Source organism: Megalops cyprinoides, chromosome 13 (assembly GCF_013368585.1).
Source record: "Megalops cyprinoides isolate fMegCyp1 chromosome 13, fMegCyp1.pri, whole genome shotgun sequence".
NCBI classification, from domain to species: Eukaryota; Metazoa; Chordata; class Actinopteri; order Elopiformes; family Megalopidae; genus Megalops; species Megalops cyprinoides.
Window position 1 is genome coordinate 8,079,211 of NC_050595.1, and position 18,418 is coordinate 8,097,628.

Consider the following 18,418-nt stretch of genomic DNA (forward strand, 5'->3'; position numbering starts at 1 on the left):
GCGACCATACAGTGATTATGCATGCATCGTTTTATAAACCTAATGCGATGTGATAATATCTCCGTATGGCAAGTATTCCCCTATTGAATTGCACCGGCACATTTCGTGTCCTGGCGTCCCTGCAAACATTCACAACTGGAATGCAGGATGACTTATGGTACCGAGTAACCTACAGATGTCATGACCCTGTTGCTATTGACAGGGACCGTAATAGTAACCGTCTGCAAAGAAAGGCATTGAATGAACCCTTTTTTCGTCGACAAACGTGGATGCCGTGGGCTGTACACGCCCTGATATCCGACTGCCGCCTCTCAGCAAACGTGCAGAGTCTCCAGGAATAATTTATCTTTTAGGGGGGTAAGAGCCGAGTCTATTCAAGAACACACCTCCAAGACTGTAATTGGACCGCTGCGCAATTGAAGCCGAAATGCGCTGTTCCACAGCCTCGTCTCATTCGCCATCAGTCCTGGAGGGGTGTCCCGCGCACAGCTCCGCGGAGCCGTCTAATTTTAGCGCATGCCGTATTGCTATGAAAAGCGAATGAAGGCATTTGGTGGTGAAAAAGTTACTGTCACTTTCCACCATCTGAATTTCACAGATTTGTTTTTGTTTTCACACGGAGCGTGGAATGTGTAAGAAGAAGGTCAGAAGCGAACATAAGCGGAGACTATAGCCTAGTCATAAGACTTTTTTCCGACGGAATGCTTCTCTGTATCGATGCGGGAATTTAACCAGGTTGCGAAATAACTTTCAGATGACACAAGGCTGTGATTGAGGGTGGAGGTTACCGCACTTGTTTTCTGTCGTATCGGATTTTGAAGGCTCTATGGAGGGATGTCGCGATGACTTGCACCAGGAGAACCAAAACTTTGGTGTCTACATGTGTGATCCTGAGTGGTATGACCAATATCGTGTGCCTACTCTATGTCGGTTGGGTTACTAATTACATCGCCAATGTGTACATCAAAGTTCCAGAACCTGTCCCGGAGAAAAAGTTAGAAGAGGACAACAAGGGGGAAACTTTGAGGATTATAGAAAGGCTCGATCGGCTCGAGAACGTAATCAACCAACATATACAAGGTACAGATCATTTTGTATTGTTATTCTTTTAGTGTATTATTCTAGTATAGTGCATTATGCTGGCAAACGTTTAATGGATGCGCAGTTCCATTGAATTCATTTGCTAACAGCTGCTGTGTTAGGATGTTCAGAGATTTATTTTCATATCTCGTCGCCGTTGGTATTAAAACCCGCAGTTCATCGCGCTTATGGGCAACAGATAAAGGTGGATTTGAATGCGCTGTAATAATAAGCGCTGTAATAAATATCCCGAATACATAAGCGCTGTAATAAATGTACCGAATATTGAGTGTATGCAATAGTCAGTTGTATGATTCAGTGAATTGGGACGCAATATATGTGTAGCCTGTAGATTCACCTGAACACCTGAATTATCCGGCACCCTCTAAATTTCACTGCCTGCCCCAGCATTTTTTGGGGGACAGTGGATGCAAAGTACACCGCGCGTTGTTATGATTTACATTCACGGAATCGTTCGGAATAGTTGTTGCCCGAGCATGCAGCTACCTCCAAGTCAAGATCAATGTGGCAGAGTAAAAATTCAAAATCGTAATCGAATAGTCTCCGTTTAGACTTAATAGTCTTATCTTCGGCTCCAAGCGAAGTAATGCAAAGGTGAAAAGTTGCCGTCTCCCAGAACAACACGATTTCCTCAGCGAAAGGTCTCCGTGTAATTAAAAGACACAAATCATTGCATACACGCAAGTGCCCACGTTACACCAATGTGCACTTTGTCTACGTTAACAATTTCCCCCATAAATGCTGATTTTATTTTAGAGTGCTTTACCGTGATGAGTGAAGCAAATACGAATCATGTTGCAGGGAGGTGTGTGCAGGTATGATCTCCTCTACTCAGCACAGGTGTTTTGCATGTGAGAGATGGTAGTAAATATTTGGTAGTAAGTGTTATAGTATCAAGATGAAGCAGCTACAGAGTTATATTTCACCTTTCATTACCACAGAAAGTGCATTCAGACAAAATCGGGAGCCATTATTTAACTGAAGTGTCTCCTTCTGTTTTGTGATTACCGAAGTCGAATTCCTATGGGAGCTGCGGCACGTGTTTTAACTTGCAGTGAGGAGTCCAGGTGAACACAAAATTTCAAAGTATGAAAATGACCCCTTTCTGGGACAAAGACAGAATTTTCTAAAGATTATGCGGATTTGGGATACGTCTGGTGTGTTCTTGCAACCTCGTGTTTGGAATGCCTTGATTTACGAGCTCTGGAAGAAAAAAACCCTTCGCATAAGTTAATGTCTACGACTCGTAACACACTGAATTGTACAGAGGAGCCCACGATTTTACCATACAAGCAGCTGAACTGGCATAAAGGACAATACAGTCAGATTTCTGTATTATTAGTCACTGGTGCAGAAAAGCGGCCAATGAAAATTCAATGCAGTGTGTCTGTTTGAAACATTGCACAGTGGATGCAAATTCACTTTAGGATGAATAGACTCTTCACTATTGCAGTTGACATGGGCGGGATGCAGACGCGTTGTGATTGGAATTAGGTGTGCTTGCGTGGAACTTAGCACTGTACATTAGCACGGGGAGTTGACAAGGTTGCGCTGATCCGTGTAATTTTAGCGCTTGGCAAGTTACTTGTGTAAACGTTCCTCCTGGAGCCAGTGTCATGTAATCTTGCTTGGCACACAATGTTGTCTGCTCAGCCTGTCTCTGGAACTGAGTGGGTAACAAATTTCCCTCAGTGTTTCAGGAGAGACAGCCTGATGATTCACGTGGCTTCATGATAAAACCTCACTTGAGCTTACATTCACATAAAAAATTTCAAACCCAAATATGTTACAGTAGGTAGTGCTAATCTCATTGGTACCACTTACCCAAAGTTTTCGGGCATCAAAGGATCAACAGTCATGAGAGTTAAGTTTGAAAGTGGACCCTAAATCCAGGAATTAGAGGCTGAATTTTTCTGCAAAATGATGCTGAGATACAGCGCTGCACTCTGCAGTCCAATGGTCTGTCTTCCGCATTATACCCCTGAGTTTGTCAGGAAACATTGGTATGGCCGCAGTTGCTACCTGTGACATTATGGAGATTTAGGCACGTAACGGCTTGTGTCAGGGATGTCTGCAATCAGGAGCTGCCGGGATACGGTGACCTATGTTATGTCATTAAAATGCAGGGCGTCACTTTGATAACACTCGTTATATTTGCACGCGGGGAGGGAGATTGCAGAGATCTGCCCACAGCACACTCCCGGGACTTCCTAATGAGTTCACCTCCATTAGGAACGGCTTGGAGTGGCTGAGTGCTGACCCGTGTGAGCACCTCCATTCTCAGTGCACTATGTCCCCCAAATCAAAAATGCATGTGCTGGCGGTCGCTACTTAGGCTCCTTTATAGATAAACTGCGTGAGAGGCTGTATCAGAAAAAGGGGTCACTGGGCTTATCTATATTTATGCTACCTGTCTATTACTGGATTCATACATCGATGTACATATGGGTCAGACATAGGCAGCCACATTTGGAAATTCAGAAGTTATTTCGAAACAGCGACATTTATCTCAGTGAATATACTTTTAAAAAAAATGTCAGTTTGCAGTGATGAATCACTGCTATCTAATGCACCAGTCCCAGCATTCTGTCACTTCAAGCAAGGGAACAGTACACTTTTTTAAACTTAATCTGTGCTGTTTACAGTTACAGAACCGTAGTCATTGGATAAATGCATTAGTCTGTTATTATTGATGGAAAGGCATGATGTGATATCAGGAATTATTACCGTATACAAGGATACAGCTATGAGGAGGCCTACATTACACTTACATATCCACATAATATCATGTATAAAGCTGTGCTCCCTCAGCTTCAGCCCATTACACAGAAACTGCAGGTATGTCTGTGTAGACTGGCCCTTGAGGGTGCCCGGAGCATAGGCAAACACACAAGACTCATTCATTCAATGCACATTTGTCATAGCTTGCCTACTATAGGCTGGTTCCCGTGTAGTAACATCCAGTTATTTCCCATGCCGGAAGGGAGCATATCTTGTGCCACTACTCTCTATGTGTGTATTACAGGTGCTGGCGAAAGATAGTAAATAATTTCTGTTGCTGTTAACACTGTGTGAATACAGAGAGGAGAAACCAGACTAACACTGCCTGGCCACTGTAATTATTTTGGAGGAAGTAGCGGTGCGTGTGGTGTGTTTACAGACACTTGCTGTCTGGACCAGGGCCTTTCCTTCCCCCGTGTAATTATCCTTCTCTGTAGCCAGGCCCAGCACACACCCACCCTCCCACTGTGATTAGTTCAATGTGATCTCTCATTTTGGCTCGTTTCGTTGTTGTACCTCTGGCGAAAGGTACCAATAAACTCATTACAGAAATTAGAGAGGGCCACAAGCTGTGGAGGGGTTTTGTGTGGTGAAACACGTAAAAAATGACATGACATTTTTCTTACTTGAGGTTACAAAGTCACTTAGTACACAAGTGTAAGTGTAAGTATGGTAGCTGTGTTTGGACCTTATAATTTGTCAGATTCATGTATAATTTGTCAGATTCATACAGACAGTTGTTGGGGGAAACATCAGTGCCTCTCTAGGTGATTGCTCCTTTTTGGGAGGAGTGGGGTGTATCTCTGATTGCTCCTTAGGGAGGGATCTGGTTATTGCACCTAAGTGGATTTTTTTGCTGTGATTGAATGAGCCGAGGGCCGTGGGACCTGACCGGCACTAAATCAGCGAGAGATGATCATGTTAATTTGTGCAGCATTATTGGAAGGCTCTAATTAAATCAAGCCGCTGAATCAATTGAAAAGCCCTCTGAGCCACGACGAGTGTTTACTTCTGATGAAACACCAGCCCGGGCCACCAGAGGAATCCAATTACACCACCCACTGCATGAGGAGGGAGAAAAGCTAAAATTACAGGTTGGTGTTGAACCCTACACTGTGGTGGAGGATCAACCAAAAACAATAAATATTTCACTCTTGGGGCAAATTTCTAAAAACAAGTGTTTTTTAATAGCTTCACCAAATCGGTTTGCGATTTGCATGTTTTTATCTGTAGTATACTTATCTGCCTTGCTGTGCCTGATAAAAAGCACCTGCCTCAGCGGTGGCTGTCCCATTTGAAGTCTTATCAGTTTAAGGTTTAAAGACTAAATAATAGGTTGTGAGTGCAGGAGCATTGCGGAGTATATCCAAACTTCCTGATCTTAATGTGAATATCCTAAACTCGATTGAGGAAAAGGCTATTTGCTACATGTCTGCCATTCTTTGAAAGTGTGAAGGGCTCTCGCAGTTCTGTATTTATGGGATTTCAGACAGCGTGCCTGGTCTTGTCATGAGTGTGAAAGCAATTGTTTTCCGTGACTCCCTCTACCCTGGAGTGTGAGCTCAGCTTTTATGGCAAGAGCTGATGCTTTAACATTCATAGACCTAGGGCTACTGCATTCCATTTTATACAGGGCAAGTGCAATTTTGCCAAATGTACATTTTTGTTTTTCTGTTTTTTCTTTTCATTTTCCTTTTCCCCTGCTGGCTCTGTCACTACCATTGTTAGAATATATTTACATAAGATAACACAAACCTTTCCTTACTACCTCCACAATGACACTTGCAGGAATAAATTCCAAGTTCAACAAGTAAACGGTTGTCTCCTTTAACAAATACATTTTGCTTAATGTTGAAGCGTAGTTGAATTTATGAAGAACCTTTAAGCACTGTCTCCTCTGTATAAGTTCAGCACCTCCACCTGGCAAAACATATTGCAGTCTCATCTGTTTCCCTGTCCCCTTCCTCTCACAAGGCATTAGCCTTTCGGAAAATGGAAATCAGGCGTACCCCTATGTGTGTATTTCCATGAAATGACACGATCGAGTCGGCATACTCTGCGTCACAGAAAGTAAAAGTGTTCACACAACACCACTTCAGTCACAGTTCTACCTATTACACAGGTCATTTATAGTTTGAAGTACAACATGATTGGAAAGGCCACATGGTCGTCAAGGTTGTGTAACATGAAAGCATCTCTGGCACCCAGATAACCACTTTTCGGGCACCAGTGATCTCCTGGATCATAATCGAATGTATGACAGTCTTTTCCTCTACAAAAGTTCAGGTTTTGCTAACAGCAGATGAGCTCACTGCTCATACCATAAAGATGAGCCCTGTTGATGGGTCTGCCTCTGCTCCACAGTTATGGCAGATGGAATGGCTAGTTAAATCGCAAGGCTCTCAAAAGGTGAATTCTGCAGAATTCTGAAGTTCATCAAAGATTTCACAATTGTAAAGGTGGGCGAATGCATCTGCAAAAAGATGGGAGGGAATAACAAAATGTCATGCAGTGTCATTTCTGCTCTCATATGTGAAGAGCTAATTATACTGCAGATAGTGCAGATGCCTCCTTTTTAAACAGGGGACATCTATAATTAAAGGCTGTCTTTACTCTGCTTCAGGTTGCACTTAAGTTATCTGAAAAGACTGGTTTGATTTCTTCCAGACTGTTAGCTCAAATGAATTTCCAGAGACAGGTTTGCAACCGTAAGTTCATTTTCACAAAGTTGCAAAGTACTTTTGGTAATTAAATATGTCTACACACAGTGCCATACCCCAGATGTTCAGTGATGTTCTGACAAGCCTACCCATGTTTTTTTATTGCTCCAGGGCTTTTTATTTATCAACAGTAAGGCAGTATAAAAGAGCAATGAATGCATTGTGATGAATTTCACAAAATTAAATAGCTACGCAGTATGCGGGGGTTTTTCTTGATTCTGTCACTATTATTCCAACCATGAGTTTCAGAAAAGAAACATCAGTACCATCTGAGATGTAGATTGAAAAGTTATGGCATTAGCTCGTCAAACTATACAACTGAGCACAATGGTACATGTCCTTAACATATAATGGCATGTCATTTCTGAAAAGGGAAATATCAGCGCATTTCAATTTCTCTTACGCGCTCACTCCAGTTTTAAGATAACAAAGTGCCAGAACCAGATTACTCTCTGGACAGATTTCCCCAGACTGCGTTGAAAGCCCAGAGCTGAGATTTCATAGTCGGCGGAACCGGCTAATTACGTTGTCATCTAAGGAGACTGACAGGTGAGCTGCAGCCTGCCCTGAGCTGGGCTCCTGTACAGCGGCGCTGCTTTTCCAAACGGAACCCTGTGATTTCTCATTTACACTCGCGCCATCCTCCCTTCCCTCCGCTCCTGCGATGGCTGCTGATTAACTCCGCAGGTGTCGCTTTGGCAGGGAGAGCCTCGGAAACGTCTACGCCACGAAAACCGCTGAGGCGCTAGCTCTGCCGTGGCAACTCCCCCTCTGGACAATTCCCAAGTTGGGAAGGACCCCTGACTGGCACCCTGGCTCACTGATAAGGAGTGCCACTCATGTGTCTGATTTGGTGCAGATCCTGGTGTCAGGCTGATTAATGGCTGCGTTGCAGGGGTTCTCCCCCGGCAATCACAGTGAGGTCTGCCTGACTAAAGTAGCACTGGTTTCCCTGGCCATGGAGACAGAGCCTATTAATCAGGTAACCAACCCCACGCACTACATGAGCCTTATCCTGCACTTCACACACACTACAAAAGGACATCCACTGCATTGGTGGTGAAAATAGACTTGCTGAGAGGTTCACTGTTAATAAAGATACAGTTTGGCAGGCAAATCACAAATCCCTCATAAATCATTTGTCTTCCCATTTTTTCATTTGTATGCTAAAAAATTACCTTTATGTCTCTTTGTATAATTGTGTCACCCTTATCCCCCTGTTTCCAGACAAGGGCAGTGACATTCAATGAAAACGTCCATGCTATCGGTCAATAATAATAAAAGAAACATTGATTTGAATTTATCTATAGTTCTCCAGCTCTGGATGTCACAGCGTTGCGTCACTCATTTCTGTCCCCCAGGAACTTCCCCCTCAACAGAAAAGAGGAAGACGTGTTTTAAGTGAAGAAACAAACCTCATATACCCAATGGAACACAAAGTCCGAAGTGATTCAACTTCGGGAATGCAGTAGAGTAGGGGTATTGTAGGGAAGGAGCTGTCAGCTGTGTTGATTCTGTCTCCCAGTAATCTAATGCGCAATTAAATGTGAAAGATATGCACCAGAGAGCGTCTGGCAATTAAATCAATTAATTTAATGAATAAAAACTGCGAGAAACACTGTGATACGCTTTAACCCTTTTGGTGATTGCAAGTACAGTTGAGTAGACTGTAAGCAGGAATATGTTAAGGGTTTCCACTATGCCATGTCTGTGTGTTGTAGACAAGCAAGAATGATGGCTTTTAACAATGCAGGACATTTCAGCGAGACTTAGGGGCAACACAAGACTGATGGCTCTGAATGCCCCAGTGTGTTGAAATCGCCACAGTAAGTGGGTGGTAAGACTCTTAATGCTGACCTTTCAAGTGATTGCTTCCCCAGGCCTGGTCTTCACGACACACTGTCCTCACCCAGATCAATGGCCTGTGCGGGGCCTGATTGGTTTGATTGACATTTCTGGTAGAGGCCAGGTCCCAGTTGAGTTTCAGATCAATATCTCCATCCGTTTCTTCCTGCCAGTGTTGGTGCAGAAGATGAACAGACTTCCACTCATTCCCATAGCACAGCTTTAATAGCTGGCTGGTACTGTGGGACCACATTGGCAATTACCTGCCTTTAACTCGCCGGAAAAAGGGGACATATTTCCTTCATATTTCCTTCACAAATCTTACTTTTCAATCAGCCTGCAGACCTCCCTTCTATTAATTCCACTCAGTCAATAACTACGCTCATTTCAACCCCTGGTTATACATGAAGGGTTTTTTGAATGGCCGTAATTATATTTTGTTCTTTAATTTAGAAGCCATTGTTCTTCATGAGCACTTTAAAGATTCGGTGATGGCTCCCTACTGTTCTGAGAGCAGAGGCAGAAAACACCAGAAGAATCTTTCTAAAGACGAATACAAAGAGCTCCGTATTAATAAGTCCACAGGTCAATGCTGGGCTGAAAACAGAAGTAATGAGGAAAGCGGCTCGCTTGTTTCCTTTTTATGTGTCTTTAGGGAGAGCAGTGCTAGATTGGGCGTAAATAACTTGGTTTATAACTTGGTTTATATGTTTCCCAGCAACCTTTAAAGAGATCCATTTGCAGTTTGAATATTGAATCAGTTTTATTACTTTCTAAGGTTGATGTAGTAGTACAGTGTAGCACAACAGATTTATTTTGGGCCTGGGCTGACACTTGATTATTTACTGTAACCATTTCTTATATATCTACACTGGCATCGCCAGACAGTTTGGAGCAGTTCTTTTGGCTTTCTCTTCTTATTAGTGCCATTTATTGATTTTAACTGTAACTGTTTTTAAATCAAAACTTTGAGCCGGTGAGACCAAAAGAGCAATTGCCTAATTTTTCAAAGGTTTCACTGCAGTAACATCTTAATTGCTAATTCAATTTTTAGATAAGAGAATTGGCTGACAAGCAATAACCACTGGGATAGATGTATTCTCCCAAAGGGAGAGGGTGAGACGCGCTTCTTTCAATGAACTGCGAAAAAACCGAGAACACATTGTAACTCGCATATGCTGTCTCCTCAGTTGGTACTGTGGCCATCAGATTTTATGGAATGAACATTTTGGAAGGGAGCCAATATGCGTTTTTAATGACTTTATTAATCTTATGAGTGCTAACGACACAGCTGTTCTTATGGGCATCTCAGATGGCATTTTTTTTCCCCAGCGAGGCGGAGGCTGTGCAGTAAGTAGATTTGGCAAGAAGATAGGTGGGCTTACATAAAAGACACAGAGCAGAGTTATTTGTACTCAAGTCTGGGGATGCATGGTTCAGTGAGCATAGTCTGCTGGCCTCCTCACCCTGCATTCCTGGACTAGCTGGGGGTGACCCTCAACCGAAAACTAGTTTTTATGCGTGTTCTCATTCTTTAAAAGGAACATAAAGTTATTCTGTGGCATAATAAATTCCAAAGAAAGTTTTTGGGTGGGCACACCAAATATGTAATAATCTGCCTGTATAAAATGTTCATGTACAAATATTGGCAAAAATGGTCATTTTCAAATCCATTTATGTTGATTCATTATGCAGGCCCTTCTCTCCACAGTGTCTTATGAGAAATGCATTCAGTAGGGTTAGCATTAAAGTTGCATATTAGTTGCATTAAAGAGGCTTACTCACTTACAGAAAATTTGAAATAAATCTTAAGCTCCTGTGAGATATAAATGCCGAAGGATATTTGTAAGGTGAAATGCTGATTTTCTGACGAGTCATATATGCATTTTAAGGAGGTTGTGTTTACATGTAAAACTGTCTTGAACTTAACACCAAAGTGTGAATTTTCCTGTAGGCTTTGAAATTGGTCAGAGTGGCACATGATGCACATATTACATTACATACATATTACATCATATATCTCTTACTGCCACTAATTAGAAGAAAAAACTTGTACATCATGACAGTCAGAAATGTCACTGCCACTGATTGGAGGAAAAAAAAGGGTTGAACTTCCACCACAAGTTGCAGAGCCCAGTATTTGGATTGTCCACTAGCTGTTGAAGAGAAGCAGCTTGCTCTACTTCCTTTCACCATGAGCGGTGGTTTGATGTTCACATAGAAAGCTCCGGAGTCATTGCCAATGCCCTTGAATTCTAGGGGCTTAAGTCAACACACTGTTGTGCATCTGTGGCTTGGACAAAGAGACAGACAGTGCTGTAGGCCTGATCACAGATTCAGTCTGGCTCCAGGAAAATTTCAGATGAACCAAGAGATGGCATGGAACATTTGTTAAAAAAAGAAAGAAAAAAAGAACACCAAAAAAGTGCTTTTGTGCCAGTTCAGCCTTTTTTAAAGTCGTGTGGTACTCTGTTGCTTTTGCACGCATTAACTGACCATAAATAAACATTAATTACAAAGAAGAGAAATTGAACAGTCATAAAAATAGTGTGTATCTTATAAACACAAATTATTTAAATCCCTAAAAACTGATATTTTATACTTATTGGGCATAAGTTACCCAAAATCATATGTTTTGGATGACTGGCTCCCATAATTCAGTTTTGTATGAAGTTCCCTGGCGTAGTACCTGCAATATTCACTGCCACAGCACCTTACATCATCGGCCATCTTATTAAGAGTGACTGAGAAATACAATCTGAGCTATTGATTGGTCAGTCCTCTACTGCATATCAGATACAGTGCATTTTCATTTCGTCCTGACCTGCTGTAAAAGGAAGGAAGGGAATTTGCCATGAAACTAGACACTGTGATATTGCCCAGCCCTGTGGGAGGGTGGTCTCAGATGAGGCAGAGGTGAAATGGGATACTTAACTTCCTGATCCATCTGATTGCAGCAGTCCCCATGCTGAATTATTGTAAAACATAAAACCTAATGGGAGCAAAGTGGGAGATTTAAGGGGCTGCTCCAGTTGGGCGCAGAGATTGATTATCCCTGCAAGGGAATCATTGTTAAACATGATAAGGTGGCTTGGTCTTGGCTCAAGATACAGCATGGTGGTGATACAGTTGAGCCCTTTGCTTTTGGTACTGAGCCCTCAAAAATACCTCACTGGGAAAGGAAGGTACTGCTGAATACTGGTAAATTCAGGAAATTGTTTCATATGGTGTCTGTTGTATATTTGAAATGAAGCAAGGATTTTAAACAGTGTTTTGAATGGAGGTGCACTACTGTTTGAGGGGTTGTTTCTGTAACACGGCTCTAAAGTTAGTATTTAAACTCTACCCACCTATGTATCTAGCGCTAGGTATAGCACTAAGATAACATAACAGATAACATAACAGAAGATTTATGTAGCAACGCAGTTCCTGTATGGGAGCATTTCATTTCATTTTTACATTTTTTACATTTAATGAACACATGCAAAGTACTTCAGCATACCTCAATGAAATATGAAATTATAATAATAGTAGATACGTGATAATGTGTTCAGTTAAGTCAAATAATAAGAGATAATTATCACATTAAAATAACAGCAGGCTGCACTGTGATTTGGTAGTTGTGCAGCATTCTTAGTTTTAGAGGGATTTGCAGTCATTTTCCATTGAGCACTGGTGGAGGCCATGTAATGATAATTACATTATTGTTATATTCCCACCATGATGTGTTAGTTTTCACAACAGCATTTGCCATGGTAATCAGATCGTTTTTCACTGAATAAAGAGTAATATCAAGCAATATCACATAATCTTTCCCAAAAGTGAAGCAAGGTTTGAAAGACACATGAATGAGGTTATTTTAATGCTTCTCAGTGCCCTTGCCCATCCACAGTTTTAATCAAAAATGAGAAGCGTATAGTTTTGTATGTCAAATAACTTAGCGGTGTGCCATTTGCTAATCCCTAGAAGCTACTGCTATACAACAGTGACATTTGTCAAGTATTAAAAATAAGATATAATTCTGTAATAAAATAAAATGAGACATTTCTTCCCAAATATTGCATGATGACCCGTGTTTTTATTTCATTTAACTTAGTATTTCTGAATGACTTTTTGTCTGAACTATATTGAATGTTTTATATAAGTGCATTGCCTGAATGTACAAGCAGGAAGAATCTCTTTAAATGCAGGTGGCATCGACTTGAATTTAATTCAGTTTGACTTTAGTGCAGGCTGACTCTCTGAATGACACGGGCCAGCCTCTTCCCCTCAGTTGCCTATCTACATTCCTGCTTTTGTAACTTTGGTGGAATAAATCTTTTGTTCGATCCATCTGCGCTGTGGTGTTAAGATGATCATCTGGCTTCAGTCTCTCTTTTTACATGGGGGGGAAAAGTCAAAGCCAGGAAATCAGCAGTTTCCTTTGGGGTGACTCACACAGTAGAACTTGGTAAATGGACTTGCGTAAGGCCGTGCCTCCTTTAAAATCTTCTGCCAAGCGTTTTGTCAAAAAGCAAAGTTAATTTCACCCTGTGCAAGGCTTTATTACTGTGAAAACCCTGCCGTGTTTTCATTTCCTTTCCGTCTTTTAAAGGGTAGGTATTCCTGCAAATTTATCTGCTCTCCAGACTGTCCTTATTTTCTTCATTCAGGAAAAATCTGCCTATGTCACTGTCTACTAGAAGTATAACACATTATTGGGCTTTTTTGGGCTTTTTTTTTTTTTTGTTCTGGGGGGTCCACAGAAATACCCATAGACCTCAATCTTATTGGGTGTTTTTAGCACTTTATGGAATCTGTGTTGTGGAGAAAGAGTAGATAATTACAGAATTCAGACCTGAAAGCTGAGTAATACATTTCAGATTATGACCTCCCAATCAACTTCAGGACGGCAGCTACTACAGCTTTAATTGCGACGAAAGTGCATATTTTAAGACAGTAAGGGTCTTAAACTCTTTGGCGAGCAGTGAGCATGAGTCTCTGAGAAGACCGAGAGACTGCTGACGGAACATAGGAAGCAACCATTGGTCTCAAATTCTACACTGAATTGACATTATCACATCACTCACAGGCCAGGCTTCACTTTCATCACTATATGATCACCACTGGAAATGGATATGTGGGATGTTTTGGCCCCTCTTGACCACCATGTCTCACTTTTTGAATCCTTTATGTAAGATGCACCATTCACAACTGTCTGTCATCAGAAGACAAGGCTGTCCAAGGTATTAATACTAGCACCATGCTCTCAAAGTGATGAAATCCCAACAAATGGCCCGTCTGCCATTTAATGACTGCTGGCAGTCCGACAGCACTGTCTGCATGAAAGAGCCCTTTAGACTTGTGCTCACTCTCTGTTTCACTTATGTCTTTTCTGATCATATGTGGTCATTAAACATGTTTGGTCGCCTTGTCAGCAAGCAACTGTGAGTGGCGGTTTTGGAAACTGCCTTGTTTGGTATTTGGTTCATGGTTTAACAAACATTGACAGTGACCATTCAGTTGCAATAGCACCTGACATGCTGAGTGGATGAGAGGTGGAAGGTGCAAGTATAGTACCCCATGTAGCCTTTGGCAGTATGTAACCACTCCAGTCCCATATGTTAGGGGATCACGGCTTACGAATCCATATTTTTAAGTGAAATCACAGGAGTATTTGTCAAGCTGTTGCTATGAAATATTAATAGATGCTGCTATTATGGTCAATTAATTTTGACCTATTTCTTTCACGTTGGAATCTTGAGGATGAACATCATATCTAGATTGTACCATAAGTCCTTTTACAGGGAAATTTTTATATTGGTGTAATATGTGTGTACATTTGTCATACAGCATGGATGGTCATATCTCTAGACTATTAAAGCCTTCAGATTCCCAGATAGGCAGAGAGCAGGGCAGTGGGTCTCTGTTGAAGCAGTTATCGTAATTCAAACTCAGAGCATGTCGCTTTCACATAACAACGGCAATTCAATTTAGACAAAACGTCGCGGTTCACAATGAATGTTGCCGGCTCTTGGTGGAGGGCCGCAGCAATCATGGCGTGCTCCCTGCACCTCTCTACGACACGCACAGGCAGAAGGTTTTCAGCACGCGGGAGCCCAGGGTGACCTCATGACACGCACATCCCCCAATCCACGTTGCCGCCTCCTCCTCCCCAGAGTAGACCACAGTGTTCTGCCCTCTCCGCAGTTGCCATTTGTCACCGGCTGGTGGCCTTCGGGGGGGGAAAGTCACGACGGCTTCCCGGGATGCAGATGGACAGGGCAGAGGTGCGCTCTGCTGCCTCCAAGCTCCCCCGGAGGTGGATGACAAAGGTCGCCGCCGTGGCAGCGAGACCCACTCTGCATTTATAATGACGGTCGCCAGGCACGCAATGTCAGCCACTAAGTACAATTTCATTTTAAAAAGTTAATGGACTCTGACAGTTTACTCTGTTGTGCAAACCCCTACTTATCTCTAGTGTCAGAGGGGAATATCTTAGCATAATTAATGTTATTGAAATACTATCAGTACTGTGTGCTGCTGCTTATGTAAGTCTCCTCTGAGCAATGATATCATAGACTTAAACTAATTTAGTTTAATGCATTTCTAATTTTGCGCAGAAGAACTCTTTTGTGGACCTTAAAATAATAATTGTTTCATTTCAATAATGTATCTATTTTTGGAGAAAGTCGACTTTTTAAGTACAGTACTCCATTTGTCCATTGTACGTATTCAAGATGGAAATAAAAAGAAAATCAAAGAATCAAAAGAAATTCAAATAGTATTTGTTGAATCAACTCAGTAACTTCCAGTGCCAGTGTTCGGTGATGTTAATAAAAAAGGAAGAGCCTGCTTAATCTGAAAGGTGAACATGAGGTAAGCACGCAGGCTGGCACATGTTCCACACCTACCTCAGGTACAAAGAAATGCAATCCTTTTGCTCTGCACAGGTCTGCGTATGCATTTTTTATATCCACTATATTAATACATTTTCCCTGGAAGAATCCAAGTGCTGTGTTCGCTTTTCACAATCCATCGGCTGCTCTCTCATTCACTTTGTAATCAATGAAGGATATAATGTGTAATGCGGAGTGACAATAATGAAATAATACAGTTCTGAGAGATTTATGCAGTTTTCCAAATCGCATTCCGGTGGAATGAAAAGCGTGTTACGGATGTCAAGGCCGACCGCGCGTGCTTACCGAGCCGTTCTACGCAAATGGCTTTATCTTGTTGAACGGATGGATGAAAGTCTAACATGAGGCATTTAGTGAGGAGGGAAAAGGCCAAGTGTGAGTTGCACTGTAAAGCGTTCTTCTGATTTGCGGCATCCGCAGTAATTACTGTGATCTAAAGCCTTACAGCAGCAGGTAATTGTGGAAGGTTTTGCTTCAATGTTTGAAGTGTACTCCTACATATAGAGTCTCCTCCTTCTTTCCTTTTGACTCCTGAGATTCCCAGCATCCACCTGTGCAATTTGTCATAGTCACTCATGTATCTTTGTGTTCTGTCCGTGAAGTGCGCTCACGGCCATCAAGTGGGGTTGTGTTTCCACTTAAATACACTGCGGAAAGGTATTTTGTTTGCAACAGAGTTACTGGTTCCAAGAGCTGTAAGCACAATGGGTTTTCCCATTTTGTGTTGATTTCACAAGTTCTTGACAGCTGATTAAATTAGCGCTATTTCTGGGCCTGTTTTATTGGCCTTCAGCATTCATTTTCTGAGGTAGTGAAGATTAAGCATTACAGCGAAAGTGAGGATTACAATAATAGAAAACAAACATTCAGTAATGGTTTTCTTGCTTTTAAAAAGTACTGGTATTTATATCATGTGAAATGTGTCAGCGCTTCTGGTGACCATTAATAACATGGCAAGGGTCTATCGTGTACGTATTTATACACAGCTGACATACACAAGAAAAATAGGCAGGGCAAGTTTACTGTCTACTCCTCCCATTCAATAACATGGCCAGAATCCAGGGTTTTTCAGTGGGATTTGTTTAGCTGTAATTAAGGCAGAAAAAACCTGCTGATCCAGTGCTGTGCCGTATAGACGAATTACACTGACAGATTTCCGCTGCTGTATATCAGACTTATTTAGCCGTTTAAATTGATGCTCCCCACAGTAAAGAGGGAACATTTGACATGAGCGTGCAAATGGAGGTCATGCTGAACTCAGTGCACGGTACAGTTAGAGCCATGGTTCTCTACGAAGAGGAGGAGATCCCTAATAACAACATCCAGTCCCCCTTAACAGCAGCATCCAACTCCACAAACATCACTTTGTTTTTTCAGCAGGTAAAAAGTGAACAAATCAACCATTGTCTTGGGTGTATTTTTAAAATGGCATTTTCCACCCTGCACAGCTTCTGTTCACACCCTGGGCAGAAAGAGCCGTCAGGTACACTCACATCGTGATTGATGGCACTTCGTCTGAATCATTGAATCACAGAGAAGCAGTCCTCGGTGGCTGAATAAATACAGGGGCGACGGAAATGAAAGGGAGAGGTATTGAGAGGGAGGAAATAGACTGGCAACCCTCTAGTGACGCAGAACAAGGTGCCTGGTACAGCTGTGCCCTCTGATCCGGTGAGTCTCCGGCAGTACTTTACAGACGTGCTGCCTAATGACCGGCTGCCTTCCCCAGCCCCATTGTGCTCTTGTGCATCCCTGCAGTGGCAAGCGAGTGGCACTACTACAGTGACATCATCAGCACTGGATTAATTACAGCTGGTGTTACTGCGCCCTGCCACATGTGGCAATGGTAAAAATTTTAAATGTGTCATCCTCTCTCCTCCAAGCTCTCTGCAACGAATGAGTGTTGGGGATGGTTATTTATGGGGCAAGTAGAGAACAGCACAGGGATCCAAAAGAACTGTATTATGCAGCATTATCTTTACACAATATACTACATACTACATATTTTACTGCTATGCAGTTTTACATACTCACATGGCTATGACTATGGTTAAATTGTTAGGAAATAAGCATTTGCAGGTCATTTCCGTCAGTCAGTCAAATTCGATTTGATGCGATGTCTCAACAAAAGGATCATCACAAAATGCTTTGCAGATTGTATTTATTTTTTAAAAATTCAGGCAACAGTGATAGTGGTAGAGTATCTCTCAAATGAATGAGAGATATCTTAACGGAACACCATACAGTATAATTTAATGTGATTATGTAATATAAATATAAATAATATAAATATAAATCATTTCTACATATAAAATAAAAGGGAAGGGAGAAGGGGCTTGGTTGTGCTGAAATGAGGAAGTTGACCCCTGTAAACTTCCTATAAAATGCTTGTTACGCAAGGTCAGGCCAATGAAAGGCAAATTCACAAACTGGCAAGTGCAAGGTCTAGACAAGGCATGCCTCAGTCAGCGTAATCAGACAGTGTGGTCGGCACAGGCATTGTTTTGCAGTTAATTGCTATGAAAGCGACTTTGGAAATAGTTTTGTTCAGGACATGCCTTGAGGACAAAAACTCACTCTGGAATTTTGGCGTGTCCTCCTTCTGTCCTGAGAAGCCACTGGGGTGGTGAAAGCCAACGAATGCAGGTCCAGGACAGGTTCAGCCCTCAGGTTCATCATGGGAGAAAGTGACACTTTCTGCGCTGATCTTCAACCCCTCATATAAAATAGAACTGATCATGTAGTTACTTGTTTGAAAGTGAATGTTGGTAAGTTGCAGTTAGGTTTGTCTAGTTATCTAAGCAATGACACTGAGTCTGGCTTTCAAGTGTGTTCAAGGTGTCTAACTGCATTATGTAGTCCAACTGTAATTGAAAAGTCGTAAGTCATACCTTAGGTGTGAGGAAAAATAGCCAAGCAGGTGCTAAAATGATATGTTATCAAGAAAATGATAACATAATTCAACTATCGGGGGGGGCAGGGGTCTTATATCTTTGTATTATTAACAACCTAACTGAGCAGCTGAATGGATGCATCTAAAAATAGCAGTACTCCATGCCACTGTTTACTTCA

The 18,418-nt window shown here is 41.9% G+C and overlaps 1 protein-coding gene across 1 annotated transcript in view; it reads left to right on the top strand.

Annotated features, from left to right (window-relative positions):
• Window positions 1-477: 477 nt before the first annotated feature.
• galnt18b (UDP-N-acetyl-alpha-D-galactosamine:polypeptide N-acetylgalactosaminyltransferase 18b) overlaps window positions 478-18,418 on the top strand; it is a 92,036-nt gene continuing 74,095 nt past the window's right edge. The window contains exon 1 of the mRNA XM_036543588.1: window positions 478-1,080. Within this exon, the coding sequence (XP_036399481.1) occupies window positions 843-1,080 (238 nt within the window). The 5' untranslated portion in view covers window positions 478-842. The remainder of the gene's footprint in view (window positions 1,081-18,418) is intronic.